Source organism: Sinohyriopsis cumingii, chromosome 1 (genome assembly GCF_028554795.1).
Source record: "Sinohyriopsis cumingii isolate HCF-2022 chromosome 1, ASM2855479v2, whole genome shotgun sequence".
NCBI classification, from domain to species: Eukaryota; Metazoa; Mollusca; class Bivalvia; order Unionida; family Unionidae; genus Sinohyriopsis; species Sinohyriopsis cumingii.
In genome coordinates, this window is record NC_142961.1 from 66,048,320 (window position 1) to 66,065,211 (window position 16,892).

The 16,892-nt window shown below is 37.3% G+C and overlaps 1 protein-coding gene across 2 annotated transcripts in view; it reads left to right on the plus strand.

The window, feature by feature from the left end:
• LOC149807031 (uncharacterized) overlaps positions 1-9,621 on the plus strand; it is an 88,773-nt gene extending 79,152 nt beyond the window's left edge. For both annotated transcript variants that reach the window (XM_089960896.1, XM_089960904.1), the window contains exon 16: positions 8,440-9,621. In XM_089960896.1, coding sequence (XP_089817022.1) covers positions 8,440-8,492 — 53 coding nt within the window. In that variant the 3' untranslated portion in view covers positions 8,493-9,621. The remainder of the gene's footprint in view (positions 1-8,439) is intronic.
• Positions 9,622-16,892: the final 7,271 nt, after the last annotated feature.

Consider the following 16,892-nt stretch of genomic DNA (forward strand, 5'->3'; position numbering starts at 1 on the left):
GATTTGAATTACCGTTCAGCATCGAATCTAAGATCTTGAAAATGGCTTCACCACCAAGGAAAAAGAAATGTATTGCTCAAAAAGTGAAGTTTAATTGGAATATACAAAAAATTGGCTGTGTATTCAGCCATCAAACATTGATATACAATATGCTTTTTGCACACAGTGTGCCACAAATTTTAGTATTGGGCATAGTGGCAGAGACTTGATTGATTGATTACTTGGATTTACGTCGTGTGGTCCCAAAAGGGCATGTGCGACAGGTTTATTCCAGCACAGCGGGATACTAAATGTCCCTGAGGGAAGGAATTAGTGCCACATCCCCCAGGCGTTTATGTGCTCAAGGAGCACTGCTAATTAGCCATCAGGTCAAAGAACTATATGTCTCTAACGACCCAAATGAAGGGCTTTCACGAGTGGGAACGGACCCAACACACACTCATGTTAACAAAGAGTTGGCAGAGACAATGTGAGGAAGCACATCGGTCGCAAAAAATATGTAGAGGTTGGGAAAATTAACGATTCACAGATTTCAGCTCTGGAATATTTTAAACCATCAATGGATGACCTGCAAGCTACCAACGCTGAAGCATTATTTGTGAGTTTTTCAGCTGGAGACCATGCTAAACATTTGTTCCGACAAATGTTCCCAGACTCGAAGATCGCTTCCAAATTTTCCTGTGGAAGAACCAAAAGTGCTGCACTAGTTAAAGCAACGTCGGAGAACGCCACAGAAAACTTGGTCACCAAGGTCAACCAGCAGGCAAGAAGCCTGAACTGTTTTGAAAACAAATTTATGATCAAGCAATTGAGGAAGTTCAAGTCTACCACAGTATTATGTCTTGGTAAATAACCACAAGAACAAGTGAAGTTTATGAATACCGTAATAAATAGAATTGTAGATATATTCCTGCATATATGTAGTGTTTTTGTTTCATTTTGCGATCTCAATATAGTGTAGTATTGACGGTCAGAGTGGATGGGGTTATTGTTATTGTATTTTTCACTAATTCATGTCCATGCCAGTAGCTTCTCGTGGGTCAGTGGTTCTTCCTGGGGTTTTCCCGGGTTCTTCCTCCACCATTAATATTGGCAGCCATGTGCTGAAAAATGGCATTAAACCCCACAACAACAAAAACAATTAATTCATGTCCAAATTCACTACTTTTTATCCCTATTTTCGCTAATTGCGAGCATGGAAGGTTGGCAGCTATGATTATTTGACAGTTTTTGCCAATTTTTGAGTGATTTTGTCACCTTTCAGGACTTTGTCTTTTAAGACTCCCGTCTAACCATGCTATCTTTGACCTATACAAGGTCATTATGAATTAACATGACTTAGACATTTTTTGCTTACTTCATCCAAGACAGAGCTCTTATTAGCTTAATAAATTAGTGCTGCTTGATATTTATGCTTAGCTTATTTGTATTTCTTGCTGTTTTAATAAACTTGTGGTTTAATTTTTAAATAAGCATTGTGCATTAGTTCATAACAGGACCATAGCTTTCTGATTCAACACTTTAACTATGTTAGTTATGACAGTGTTTTAGTTACTTCGTAATTTCAAATACATTGCTAGTTTCAGCTTTATTTTTGTGTGTGTGTGTTGTTTCATTTGAATATCTTCCAAATATCTGAAATGCAAGAAATTCAAGGCAAGGGAGGATGTGCATGACCCTGTATTGTATGCATGAAGTGTACTTTGATGTCACTTTGTCAAATTTGCAGCACATGGTCAGATAACACATGGACAGCAATGCTTCAAAAACGGCCATGCGGAAAGAAAGGCCAAAATCAATAAAGGACAGCACCAACATCCTCAGCCTTCACGCCAAATGAACTCTGGCAAGCCTTGTGGGGGATGCTTGACCCTAGCCCCATTCCAAAGTTCCTCAGGTGTAGCCCATGTCCACAGCTACTTCAGGAGACATAAAGGATACAGGAAAGGTTCGGTCATTGTTAGAACAAATGCATCATCTGGTACAGGAAATGATGATGCAGCTTCTTACATCTGGGCAAATTTTGCCCCATTTTCCATTGCTTGCATCTCCTGACACATTAGGGGAGTATTCCCCTAATTTTAATCAGCCCACTGGGTGCAAATCCACTCAAATGCCTGAGCACGGCCTTCGGGCCTGCAAGTCAGGGTGCATGGGTTCTTGCCACACCCGTTGGATCCGACTCTTAATATTGCTGCACCATCACCAGCCATCCCGACATCATCAGCTGTCCAGCTGATACTGGCAGTCCAGCCATCCAGCATGCAGACCTTTTTATTGAAATTGTCCAACCAAATAGTTTTTACAGGGATCTTAGTGATAGATCCATCCATCTAGTCTTGATGTCAGTATCTTATCACTGCTCTACCAGAGATTTCAATGAAAATTCTGTCTGTTCAGCCAGGCCTTCAGAGCTCCCGGTACAGTAATTGCTGGACTGTCTCATATACTGCCAGCATCTGGGCTGACCACACACCCTTCTTACCATCCAGCTATGCAAGACTTTCGATTACTCACTGCCTGCCTTCAAGGGAGAGCTAGTGTCATTGCCAGATATGACAGGCCAGAGTCATTAATACCACCTGGTGAGTGTGATGAGACACAGGCAAATCCATCTTATTGAGATCCGATTGTGGAGTGGACTAAATTCAGCTCTCAAGCCACCACTGAGGAAATCTATTGAGTGTTGGCTATTATGGAATGCCCTCCACCCCATTTGGGTCTCCAGTGCTTTTTGGAGGATTGGAGAAGTTCAAAGGCAGGCAGCTCAGGAACTGTCCCTCCAACTCGCTTCCAGTGTTTGGACCCACTCAGCATCTGCCTGTGCGAAGGGATGCTCAGCGGCCCTGGGACAAAGGATAGCCTCAGTCAGATATACACCAACACAGATCCCAGCCCAATACCAGGAGACCTCAGTCTAACCAACATAAGAGGCGATCATACAGAGGTAGGAAGAAACAGACTTTCTATGCCTTAAAGCACTGAAGAACCCTCCCCATTGCCTGCAGGCAGCCTAACTGGGGGTGGCAGACTTATATATTTTTGGGCTTACCGGATCTCCCTCTTCCCTCAAAATTGATGGGTGTTCCAGGTCATTTCAGAGGGGCTTCGGGTTTCATTCATCCAACCCCCTCCCCCCTCCCCTCTTCACAGAAGTCCCTGCAGATCAGGAAAAGGATGTAGTGGTTCATCTCAAAACAGGCGGTAGAGATTCTTCAAAAGCCACAATCGCTGGGGTTTTATTCAATCCTGTTTCTAATTTGGAAGCAAATGGCAAGTGTGGGCCATCATTGACTGGAGTCGCCTCAACTTATTCATTGCACCTCCAGAGTTCAAGATGGAGACGGTGTGATCAATCTGCCTGTCCATCAGAAAGGTGAGTATGCTGTCAGTCTCGACCTGACCAATGCATACTTTCGTGTCCCTATCCACCCTGTCTCCTGCAAGATTCTCAGCTTCACTTACTGCAACACCATTTATCAATTCACTGTTCTTCCCTTTAGCCTTAACATCAGCCCCATAGCTTTTACCCAGGTTATGGATTGTGTAATCTCCCTATTCCAGTCGATATCGTCCACAACGACAGCTGCATATCTGGACGACATCCCCCAGAAACACATGGTATATTCCATCCAACTTAAAGGCAGGAATGATCTTTCTCTTTTAGATGATCTAGGCTTTTTAGTGAACTGGGAAAAGTCTGACCTCCATCCATCCGAGAAGTTTGTCCATTTGGGTATCGAGTTCTTAACCAACATGAATCTGATGCAGCTGTCTCATGTTCATGTTACCAGAATCATCAAACTCATCAAGTCTGTTTCCAACAAGACTTGGATTTTATCGAGAGAGTTCTTGAAAACTCCTTGGTCTGTTCAGTGCAAGTGTCATTTGATCCAAGCCCAAAAATTTAAATACTTTTAAGCACTTTTAGCAACCATGTTAATTTTTCAATCACATTCAAGACCTTGATTTTATCATCTTAAAATTCGGATACTTTCAAGGTTATCAGGGACCTGCATACATGCCAACCATTACGCTTTTTTCACTAAATTACGCCTTATGTGTAACTATATTCGGATTACGCATATATCAGTATATCCCACTCCAAAAAAAATTAATAATTTGTTTGCTTATTTTTATTAACATCCCATTAATCCCACATACCATATTCTAGAAAAGACGGCTTCTATGTAACTACGACATAAGAGTATGCTTGTCTGAAGACTTGCATGCACTTTCCTAACAGTTATGTTCTATTTATAGCAGTTCCCCTAATTCCAAGAAACATACTGATTTCTACTTTTGACCTCGGTTTCTATTTATAGCAGCTGTATGGCTTAGTTAGGAGAGAACAGACTGGTTTTCTGACTTGTGATCTTTGCTATCCGATTCTTTGTTCTAATTCATATCTGGTACAAAACCAGTCTGTAGGTATTTGGTGCTAAAAGTCAAGTCCGATTTATTCTGGTCGATGCGTGTGTTTGAGCAAAAATAGTTTTCAGATAATTTCACAGATGGATTAGGATAAGACGAAAAACCGATTCAGAGATGAATACATGAATTACACAATACAGCGTTCCATTCTAGGGTAGCTTCACGCCCCTTGCAGGCTACATGGAAAGGATTATAATTTTGATTATGGTGGTAAAACAAAGAAACCTTGAATTAGCTCGTTTTACTAATTCCAATACTAAGGTAACTTCTTTTTTACAGCAGAACTTAATTGTGGACACAAATTTTATAAATGCAGAGGCGTTATGTACCGAGTTCTTAATAGAACACAGACTTCCCCTAACAGTAAAAGACTACATTGGTCTTTTGTTCAAACGAATGTTTCCTGATTCTAAAATTGCAGAAAATATGCATTTGCAAGAACCAAGTCATCTAATATTGTTGGGTGTTTAGCAGAAGATACTTCACTTAAAATTGCAGAAGCCATGAAAATTGGGCCATTTGGTATTGCAACAGACAGGAGTGGTGACTATGACAAAAAGTTGTACCCAGTCTGTGTAAGAGACTTTGACAACGAAAAGGGCAAAGTCAGAGTGCTCTTCTTTCATTACCAGAATTAAGAGTAGATTCCACTGGAGAAAATATTTTTTTTTATTTGCTTGATAATGCTTTGAATAAACATAATTTGGCAGAACTGTATGGGGTTTTCAGCTGATTGAAAAAATCAACTCTGTCCACAATTCTGAAGTACATTGTCAGGTAGAGTGCCAACTTGATACTTCAGGAGTTCTTCTATTTTTATCAGCAGCCTTTCCTGCATCATATGATACAGACAACCTGATATGTACAATGATGGAGACATTTTTCATCTTATTTCCCAGCTAAAAGACCCAATAACTGTAAGATATAAATTTCCTCTTCTTTGTCAGATTATGAAAAGAATATTGGTTCTTTACCATTCTAATGCTGACTGTGAGAGATTGTTCAGTATTGTTAACAGAACTAAAACTGAATTCAGATCCAGGCTCTGTAACCCAGCACTTAGTGCTCTACTAGTGTGCAAAACATTCATAGTCTCAGCTGGTACAAAGTGTTTTGAAATGCAGTATGATAGTCTGTTGCTTTTTAAAGCTCAAAGTGTTATATGTGAAAACTTAAGCAGTAATTGATGTTAAAAGTCCAGAGGGATAAATAAATCATTTTGTACATATGCTCATTGAATTTTTATCATGTTACATGTGGATTACTCTTTTTCTGCTCGGATTACTCTTTTTGTCCACTTGGATTACACTTTTTCCTTGCCAGGGGTTGGCATGTATGGACCTGTTTGTCTAGTGCAAAGTCAAAAATCAAAGAAGCTTTTACATTGGTGGGCCTATGATGACAGATCATTGATGGAAAAGTGCCTTAAATAATTCTTGTTAATTCAAGAGACAATTTATCCAGGCTATACCTGAATATGAATTTAATTACTGTTAATTTGGGAGATTTTACTTGACACCCTTCAGAATTGATGGCATCCATTGCTTGTTAATCGAGCCCTCCATCACATAATATCACTTTCATGTTGATGCGTATGTGTCACACATTTTTCCACAGCCAAGATTAACCTCACTGTTAAGTTTTTTTTATATATAGTCTTTTCAAGCAAAATATGTTGCAACACACATATTATCTAAGGTGGGCAGGGTGGAGGTAGGGTCAGTTTTGACATGAAGGCCAGGGCCAGCTGCTTGTTGTAATGCCCCATATTATTGATGCTTGAGGGTAAGGCTTGACATGTAGGTCATGACCTGGTTCTTACTGTAATGCTTCATATTGTTGATGCTTGGGGGTGGGTTTGACATGCAGGTCAAGGCCTTGTTCTTGTTGTAATGGCCATATTATTGATGCTTGGTGGTGGGCTTGACATACAGGCTATGGCCAGCTTGTTGTAATGGACCATATTATCAGTGATTGGGGTCGGCTTGACATAGAGGTTGTGGCCAGGTTCTTGTTTTAATGGCCCATATCCATCCTTGAGGGTGGGCTTGACATGCAAGCCATTGCCTGCTTCTTGTTTTAATTACCCATATTATCGATGCTTGTGGGAATGGGCTTGACATGCAGGCCATGGTTCTGTTCTTGATGTAATGGCCATATTATCGATGCTTGATGGTGGGCTTGACATGCAGGCCATGGTCTGGTTCTTGTTGTAATGGCCATATTATCGATGCCTGGGGGTGGGCTTGACATGCAGGCCAATGTCTGGTTCTTCTTGTAATGGCCATATTATTGATGCTTGGGGGTGGGATTGACGTGCAGGCCAAGGTCTGGTTCTTCTTGTAATGGCCATATTATCGATGAATGGGGGTGGGATTGATGTGCAGGCCATGGCATGCTTGTTGTAATGGCCCATATTATCAGTGATTGGGGGTCGGGTTGACAGAGAGGTCATGGCCTGGTTCTTGTTTTAATGGCCCATATCCATGCTTGAGGGTGGGCTTGACATGCAAGCCATTGCGTGGTTCTTGTTTTAATTACACATATTATTGATGCTTGGGGGAGTGGGCTTGACATGCAGGCCATGTCCATCATATTGTAATGGCCCATATTATTGATGCTTGAGGAGTATGCTTGGTGTGGAGACCCTGGTCTGGTTCTTGTTGTAATGGCCCAAATTATTGATGCTTGAGGAGTGGGCTTGGCATTGAGACCCTGGTCTGGTTCTTTTTGTAATGGCCCATATTATTATTGCTTGGGGGTGGGCTTGATATGCAGGCCATGGTTTGCTTCTTGTTGTAATGGCACATATTATTGATGCTTGTGGAGGTGGGCTTGACATGCAGGCCAGGGTCTGGTTCTTGTTGTAATGGCACATATTATCGATGCTTGTGGGGTGGGCTTGACATGCAGACCATATCCATCATCTTGTTGTAATGGCCCATATTATTGATGCTTGGGGAGTGGGCTTGGCATGGAGACCATGGTCTGGTTCATTTTGTAATCGCACATACTATCGATGTTTGAGGGGTGGGGTTGACATGCAGGCCATGTCCATCATCTTGTTGTAATGGCCCATATTATTAATGCTTGGGGAGTGGGCTTGGCATGCAAACCAAGGCTTGGTTCTTGTTGTAATGGCACATATTATCGATGCTTGCGGAGTGGGCTTGACGTTCTGACCTTGGCCTGGTTCTTGTTGTAATGGCACATATTATCGATGCTTGCGGAGTGGGCTTGACATTCTGACCTTGGCCTGGTTCTTGTTGTAATGGCACATATTATCAATGCTTTGGGAGTGGGCTTGGCATGCTGACCCTGGCCTGGTTCTTGTTGTAATGGCCCATATTATTGGTGTTAGGAATTAGGCTTGACATGCAGGCCATGGCCATCATCTTTTTATAATCGCACATATTATCGATGCTTGGGGTGGGTGGGCTTGGCATGCAGACCAAGGTCATCTTCTTTTTGTGACATTCCTCAATATTGAATCTTAAGGTGAAGACTCAATGTGCAGACCCTGGCCAGCTTGTCATATTGGCCCACATTGTCAAAGATCATACAGAGGTTCAACATGCAGGCTATGTTTTATCAGTTATATCTTATAATGTTGAATTTACCCAATTATGTGAGATACTCTTTGTTTTCAATGTCTAATTAAATTTTATCCCATGACATTTGTGTTATTTATGTTTATGGATATTTATCTATTTGTAAAGAATATAGCAACACATCATGACACCGTAAATAATTATGTCATGGCTCGTGTTAGGCAGAGTTGTAATGTCCAAGTTATCACGTTTTTCAATTTCACTTCACTCCTATCAAATTAAATAAGTATTTTCTTGTCTTGTGATAAATAAAATCTTATATTTTTGACCATTGTAAACAAAATGTATTGAATTGACTATTGTTATTTATGGCTTGCAAGAGACATTAAGACTCATTTCGTAAATTTTATTTGAAATGGTAATTCCTTTAAAAAATTCGGTTTTATTCTTTTAGCATCCTCAGAAAGCCACGCTTCATCGTTTACCTTAAGAACAGATTCAGACTGAAGTGTATTGGAGAATGAAGACTAACTTAAGTCCCTTATAAACATGGGCAAGGAGATCTCGAAGACAACCATTTCCATGTTTGATATGTTGAGCATAAATTCATTAATATGCTGTTGGCACAAAGATAAAGTCAGCATTCTCTGTCATTGGAACGGCATTCAGACTCCAGAATTCTGGATTTGAAGGATTTTGCAGTTATCACTATTTTGGAGACCTTTTATAGCATGCAGAGATTCGTATGCATCCTCGCATCTACCTATGTACATACTGGATGTATTAATACTGTGTTACATTTTATATTGATGAAGTGATCATGGTAATTTTTACCTGTAGCATTATGGTATGGTACAGGTTGTTATTTACTTTTGCAGTTTGTACAAAAATCGCTAACTGATCTATTCCATGTAAAATGTGTTACAACAGTTTCTCTATGGTTATGATGATGCATTATGAAAACTATGGGTTTAAAGCAGATATAGGTGTCATTTTCAATGCCAGCTGCATTGTCATCAGTCTTTAGATTCTGTGCCAAAATGTGTGGATTTAGATAACTTCTACATCAGTTGTTTCAAATAAATTAACTATACCCAAATTATGTAACCTGATATGATGCAATTCCCATCTGTTACATTAGTAAACAGGGGTGTCATGATAGTGACATTGTCAGGCAAGGTTTAGTATTCTGTGAGCCCTTGTTATTCTGAAGTGTGGGTTATTCAACACTGCTTTAAATATCAGTCATTTTATGATTTATTTTTACATTATCCTGTGCATACCATAGGTCTCCCTCGATTGGCCCTAGCATGATGATCAACCCCTTCCACCACATTTTTCAGGTTTGTTTCATTCTTCTTTAGGATGATTTTTGTGAATTTTAAGCCCACCCTTTATTATCAGTGAAAATTACAAGGCACTCTCCCTGGACTTGTGATACTTGTAGTTCATTTATGCATGAAATTGAACTCTTAATATATTTTGTTTGTTTAAAGGGAAGAGGAAAAGTAGTACTTGATTTTAACACTTTCTGAATGTGTATGTCTTCAATGTTTTAGCAAAAGCTGAAGATATATCTATGTTTGGCAACAGATGAAAAATTATGATTTAAATTTATTAAAATCTCTTCTTACTATTCAGACTTCATTTTCTTACTTTCCCCACCTTTTCGAATAAGGTTAAGGACATAGTAACTGTGTCTATCTGTTATAGCCTGTCATAATCATTTCCACTCTGTGACTAAAGCCGTTTGTCTTAAAGAATGGGGAGTCTTGTTTCTTTAATGATTCATGCCAAGTTAATATTCCAGTATTGACTGGTTAATTAATAGATAATGAACATTCAGCACCTGTAGATTCGTATGGCTGCATACCTGTGACATTCACCCAAGTGCCGATTATGTGGAGATAATTGGTACACCATGCTGTATGGAAGTAAATACCTCTAGGGCCAATATTAAATGTTCATTATAATTTTTAACATTGGTCTTTAAAATTTTATATATTTAGTTGCCCCATCAGGCTTTCACATAGGAAATAATATTTGGTCAGCAATACATTTAGTTGTGCCAGGCTCTCAGGCAATAAATTTTCCCACCCTTCATCGTCATTAGAAGATATATTTTCAGGGTAAAGGTCACCACTCAATATTGTCAGTTAAAAATTATGTTTATCCTATGGCTTTGTAATATTAAAGTCATTATAAATCAAGGGATCAAGCTTGGTATACTTGTACATCATCAGTAGATGCTGTGACATATACCACAGTGTGGTAGTCCTATCTTCAAAGTCTTGGCTCAATCATTGCTTTTATCACACTTTCCATTCTGCTCTATAACTTTAAAACCACCTAGGATTCATTGATAAGGCTATCATTCATACATCTTCACCATAGGGTTCCTCTCATCAAGGTCATGACTCAGTATTTTAATTTCCAGTCACTTTCCCTTTGGCTCAAACTTTAGAACCATTTGAGATTAAGGTATGTAAATTTTTGTTTACTTGTACATCATCATTAGAAGATATGTCAAGTACTGAATTATGATTGTATCATAAAGGTCAAAGTTGTGATCCCATATTTTAAGTTTTTTTTCTTTCCCCTCCACTTTACAGTGTTAGAGATTAAGGGATGAAGTTTGGTCTACTTATATAATGTCATCCTTAGAAGATATGTTGTGAACCATCTTGGGGTTCCTGTTGTCAAAATCATATCGATAATTTTTGTTTTGCTCTCATTTATCCTGTTTTCAGACTGAGCAAACATAAATGGATGAAGTTTGGTATACTTGTATATTGTCACTAGATGTATTGCAATTCACTTTTGGTACATTTCTTTACATTAAGAAGCTCTAGGTCATCCTTTTCTTACAAAATTTAATAGTTATTTCCCTCATTTGACTTTGACCTTTGATGATTCATGTTAGTGGGGGGGGTCCATTGGCATATGAACACATTCAGTAGTTACATATATAGGGACAGCATACAAAAGTGTTATTCAAAAGCAAGATATAGTGACATTACACAAAACCCTTGTATATATTTTAATTCCTTGTGTGAGTGTTTGAGGAAGGAACTACCAAGTATGAGCAGCATATTTTGACGAAAGATGTGCAGTACTGTAATGTTAAATTGCGTGGAATAATCTGTTTTGAAAAATACTTTTATATGGTTGCAGTAGAACTACATTTCTGTTTTTTCTGCAGTTATTATTTTTATCAAAATACTTATTTTAGTGAAGTTATGGTTCCCTCTATATTTCTTTTAGCAGTTTGTGTGGATGTGTGAATACATTTTATTTGCATAACACTGAGTAACAAACTGTCCAAAGCAAAATGGTAATACACTAGTTATTGATATAATCTATCTGAACAACACAGTAATTAACAATATGTCAGGCAAAATGGTCATCTGTTAATTGCTTTGTACAATGATTTACAAGCTGTCCCAAGCATAATGGCTGTACACTGATTACTGACAGGACAACATACCAAATTCTCATTCTCATAGTACTAAACAAGAAATGAATCACAAATAAAAGACAATAATTTACCTGCTAATGAAAGTTGCCTTGGTTATCATTTATCTCCAGTCCTGTATTTAGGAAATATTTAAAATTTTGCCAAATTTACAATACACAACATGCAATAAAATGTACTGTGTATGCTGTAATATAAAACTAGATTCTCCTTTTCTTCAGGCAGAAGATATGGCTGGATGGCGGTCATATCAGGGTATGAAATGAACATGATGTCAGCAATAAAACACTGCATAATCATACATAAGACAACTAGAAATTGTCCATTTTAAAATATTAAATATCTACAGTTGTTTTTAGTCTTTACAATTATATCTCAAGTTATTCTCCAAAGAGGTAATGTGGGCACCTAAAAGCACATTCTGTCCTCGGCACTCAGATTTTAAGTATGATGAAACCACCACATCATCAGCTGTTTGCAATTACTAAGCTCTGTTGGATCAGTAACTTTCAGACTTGGTGCTCATAGACACTGCTGTTGTGTTTGTCCTAAGGCATCAGATGTTCTATTGATGTTTTTTTAAAAATATTTTCAGTTTCTTTTGTTTTTCTTTATTAACAACATAAAATACCTCACCTCTTGGCAAATTTTGTCATCTTCATTTCAGTATATGGTGATACTTGCCCATCTATTATGTACATGATATTAAAGGAATAGATTCAGATTCTGTACTTTCTAATTTCTAAAGTCAGCTGTGATATTTTATTTATTTCTTCCATTTTCATTCCTCTAGTCCCTCTTTGTTAAGTAGAAGAATTAACTGCCTGTTATGTATTAAGTAGAGATTTACTTGTAATAACATGATTTTTACTGGCATATCACTAATCAATAGTTATAGCTGGAGTCATACTTGATTACAAGATTCCAGGACAACGTCAAGGTTTCATTACAATGACCCTTACTGCCTACCATGTTTATCACAAGTAAACAAGGTCAATCTTGTGACTGCTTGTATCATTGTTAACCAGCATCACGTGACTATTCAGACAAGCGGGACATTTTTCATCTTTCAGTATCAGATATAGGAGACATTTGGATAGGGGATAAAGAGATAATACATCTTTGATACATTTTCTATTGATTCATTTTTTTATTTTCTATTTTCAGAAATGGAAACATTGTTAAAAAAAAATTATTTACTAGTTAAGATCAAACACTTTTAGGTAAAAAAAACTAACGCTGTAAATGACTCAGAGATGTTGCTAGTGTCTATTTTGAACGAAACTTGTTAATACCACAACTTAGTGAACCCATGAGTAACAAGTACAATAATCTGTTCTTTGCATAGCACAGTGATTAACAAGCTGTCCCAAACATAATGGTCACACGTTGGTTACTGATAATGTTATTTGCATAGCACAGTGATTAACAAGCTGTCCAAAACATAATGGTTACACATTGGTTACTGATAATGTTATTTGCATACCACAGTGATTAACACGCTTTCCCAGACATAATGGTCACACGTTGGTTACTAATAATCTGTTATTTGCATAGCACAGTGATTAACAAGCTGTCCAAAACATAATGGTCACACATTGGTTATTAATAATCTGTTATTTGCATAGCACAGTGATTAACAAGACGTCCATAACATAATTGTCACACATTGGTTATTAATAATCTGTTATTTGCATAGCACAGTGATTAACAAGTTATCCTACAGGGCCTTCATTACATGTTTCTTGAATACATTAGGTGGGCTAATTATTGCAAAAGGTTTCTTCAGATATAAACGTACAAATATGTAAGCATTAGCTACAGGCTTATGATCATGATGGGTTTGTTGTAGGAGAAATATGGTAAAACAGTCACAGACAATAAGGCCTCGTGCACAGAGTTCACTGCACACACACACTTGTCAACACCAGCCACCAATGGGAAAAGGCAGGAACTGCCTTAGCAAATGCAGGGCCTGATTTGGATCATTTTGGTGGGCCTCCTGTGAGCACAGCATTTGGAAATAAACTTTTCAACAAGTTTTATATGATATTGAACTTAAAATTGTCTTTAAAATTACTTTCTCACTATAGATATATTTTTAAAAATTACTAACACACAGGACCCAATTGTGCCAGATTGGTTCAATTGGCCAAAAGCCGGCCTTGGGAAAAGGCAAACTGGCCATTGTACTTGGGTGACCTCTGTACACAGGTTCACCTTTTAAAACTTTTGTTGAACAAATACCATGCACTAAATATCAATATTGTTATTATTATCAAGTTATCAATGTTATTGTTTGTTCACTATTCAACAGAATCATAAAATATGCCATATGTTCTCTCAGATTTATGATCCACACAAGATTACTGAATCCTGCTCACTTTATTCCATCATATAAATTAAATCATGTCCGAGTTGAAATAATCACTGATCTTAGTTTGTTTTATGCACCACCATGACAAAACAATAATTTAATTACTGATTGATAGCTTACATATGACTGTAAAACAGGATTGATTCTTTTGTCAGCCAAATTGTACAAGTTTCAGTTGCAAATTACTGTCCAGATCAAAAAAGAGTCTGCCTATGTGAGAACCTTGTGATGAATAGGAAATCCAAAACTAGTCATATATGGCTATTGTTTGTATCCATACCCATGAACCAAAACTTTGCCTGACTTAACTGCCAAGTGTTAGATACTGAATGACCCTTAACCCTAGTGAAAAAGGAGGTAACTTGTCTCTTCTCAAAGATGAACTTTTTCTTCAGAGAGAGCTTTAATTCACAGGCAGATAGATGAAGATATCAACCTAAACCTGGCAAATTTCAGTTGTGACAGCGCAACTCCTTTTCTCACCATCCAGAAAACAAATTGCTTTGACCCTCTACCCCAATGATTAAAACTGCCTTGCTTTAGAATTTGATATATTGACACCTTTAAGTTGTACAGTCAACATAACTGGAGTTACAAGTAAATGTGACATAAGAAATGTTTGCACATCGACTCACATGATATTCCTTTAAATAATGCCTTCCTTTTGAAGGAAAAAGTTGGTTTGCATAGAGCAGTAATTGTAAATCCATTGACTGCTTAAGCCAGGGAGAAACCATTGTTAGGAAGCACCTGGCCAATGACCACAGAAGGCAGGTAATTGTTATATACCGGACGTTTATATAATGGAAACACACACACACACACATATATCCATAAATGGATCCAAAGGAAAAGTTGATGTAAATATGCATGTCCAAAGGAACTGAAACTCGATGAATACCAACCTAATTAAAATCTTGATCTGCTTTATAATTAGTTAATCTTGTGGGCACTGATTAAATTCTGGTTCTGTTAACCTTTTAATTAACTAATTGGATCACAGCTTTCATATTCCTGAAAATGGTGATGTCATTCAGAACATGTTGTTACTAACAGTAATTCACCCCAACACAAAATTTAAGTGTTTTATCAGACAGGAAACTAACCATAAATTGCCCGTCTATTTAAATGTCGCTAAACATTAACTTTTTTTGGTACCTGTCAGATTTCTTATGTCAGTGATCTAAGTTTAATCCAGTTTTATGAATACATCCTAGTAGTTTAGTTAGTGCCATGTTCTGGGTTTATTTGAAAAAGACTGCTTTGTTATCCGCAAATTTAAAAATGCCTACATTTTCATCTAATTGAACAGCTAATTATTTTTTTCACCCAAGTATGGTTTATACAGTCCTAGAAACCATCGTGTTAAATAATACAAGTAAAATCTTTGAATGCCATTTATAATTGTTTTGGGTTGTATTTACTTTAGCATGTAAGAAGTGCATAGTGTTGTTGAAACATACAAGATTGTTTATTAATTTTCTAATATGAAAACCATTTGGTCTAATAATGTACATTTTAGATTGTTTATATTAAGGGAACTAATTCATTAGTGAACTTTTTTGTTTGTTTTTGCACAAAACCTGATGCTTAATACAAAGAAGGAAGGAATGGTGGAAGTTTTTGTACCTTGCATAAATATTCATATAAAATGCTGTAAACCTGTGAGGCCTCAAAGGTCCATATTTTTGCCTAGCTATAATAAATTTAAAATCGAATATAATTCATTTCACATGACAAGTCATTAGGAAGCTCATAGCAAAAGAATTTTATGCTCCCCAGTGCCAAATTCACACCTGCATTTTTCATGTCCAAAGGTAATTGTTGACTCCAAGTGATGCTCACAGTGCAAATGCAAGACCCTTCTCTCTGTTGTAGTTTTGAAAATACTGTGTACTAAACAGCTTGAGATATTCTGCTTGACTTGGACCCACATGTCCACTGCTATGTGTTGCTAGCTCGGCTTCCTAGCTGACTGTTGGTATTTCACTGTTTAGATGCATGTCTCACTGAAGAACAACACAAGCATGAAACACCTAGCTCACAAATATACACATATCTTTAATTATTAAATGAGCAATAGCTTGAAAAAAGTCACCTGATAGCCAATTTACCAAACTATCCCCAGCTACCTAATTAAATATGAATTGATCCAGCAAAATTGGGATTAAATTTTCATATTTTAATGGTCACTTTGCAAAATACTGTTATTGCAAATTTACATTGTACAGGTTCTTTTCAAACAGTCTCATTAGTATCGTCAGACTGTAGATTGGACAATAGTCAATATTCGCAGTAATATAATAAATTCAGTAGATTATTACTTTGGTTTGTGTAAGTGACAGATGCTGAATTACTTCCCTTGATTGACATTCCTAATCATTGGGTAACATTTTTTAACACAGGGATCCTTACATTTTCCTTTGTGCAACCAGCCATTTTAATGTACTTCATAAGCATACATGAGTCTATTGCTTGTAACATATTTTTGCTTTAAAAGAAAAGTGTTTCCTCCACTATATTGGTCTCACCAGATGGTAGCAGCAAACCAGAAGTTTATCCCTAAGATTACCAGTAGCAACAGATTTCCCCACAACAGTTTCTCTGTGTGTGGGTATCCTTAACAAAATGTATTTACACGATGCTTCTATCCTAATCATGACATCACCACATTTGCACTATAGTAAATCCACTCCTTTAAATTGCATCAATCGGGCAAAGCAATATTTTTTCTTCTGATTTCTTTTCCACTTTACGAATGCCAGCATGGGATCAAAGTCTTTTAATCAACACCGCATCTTGTTAAAATCAAATTCTGACACAAAAATCTGCACTCATAACTCTACATCAAATTAATCACATTTGGGTAGCGTCCTTTCACTGAAATTAGTTTTGTCAGTAATTCAGCTAATAGTACATTTTATATATATATATATATATATATATATATATATATTAATTACTTGAGAATCCCCCCACTCCTCCACTCCTTTACTTTTCAGCACTGATGACTGTCACAGTTGTCTCTTGACTGGTTGAGTGTCTAAGTGATCAT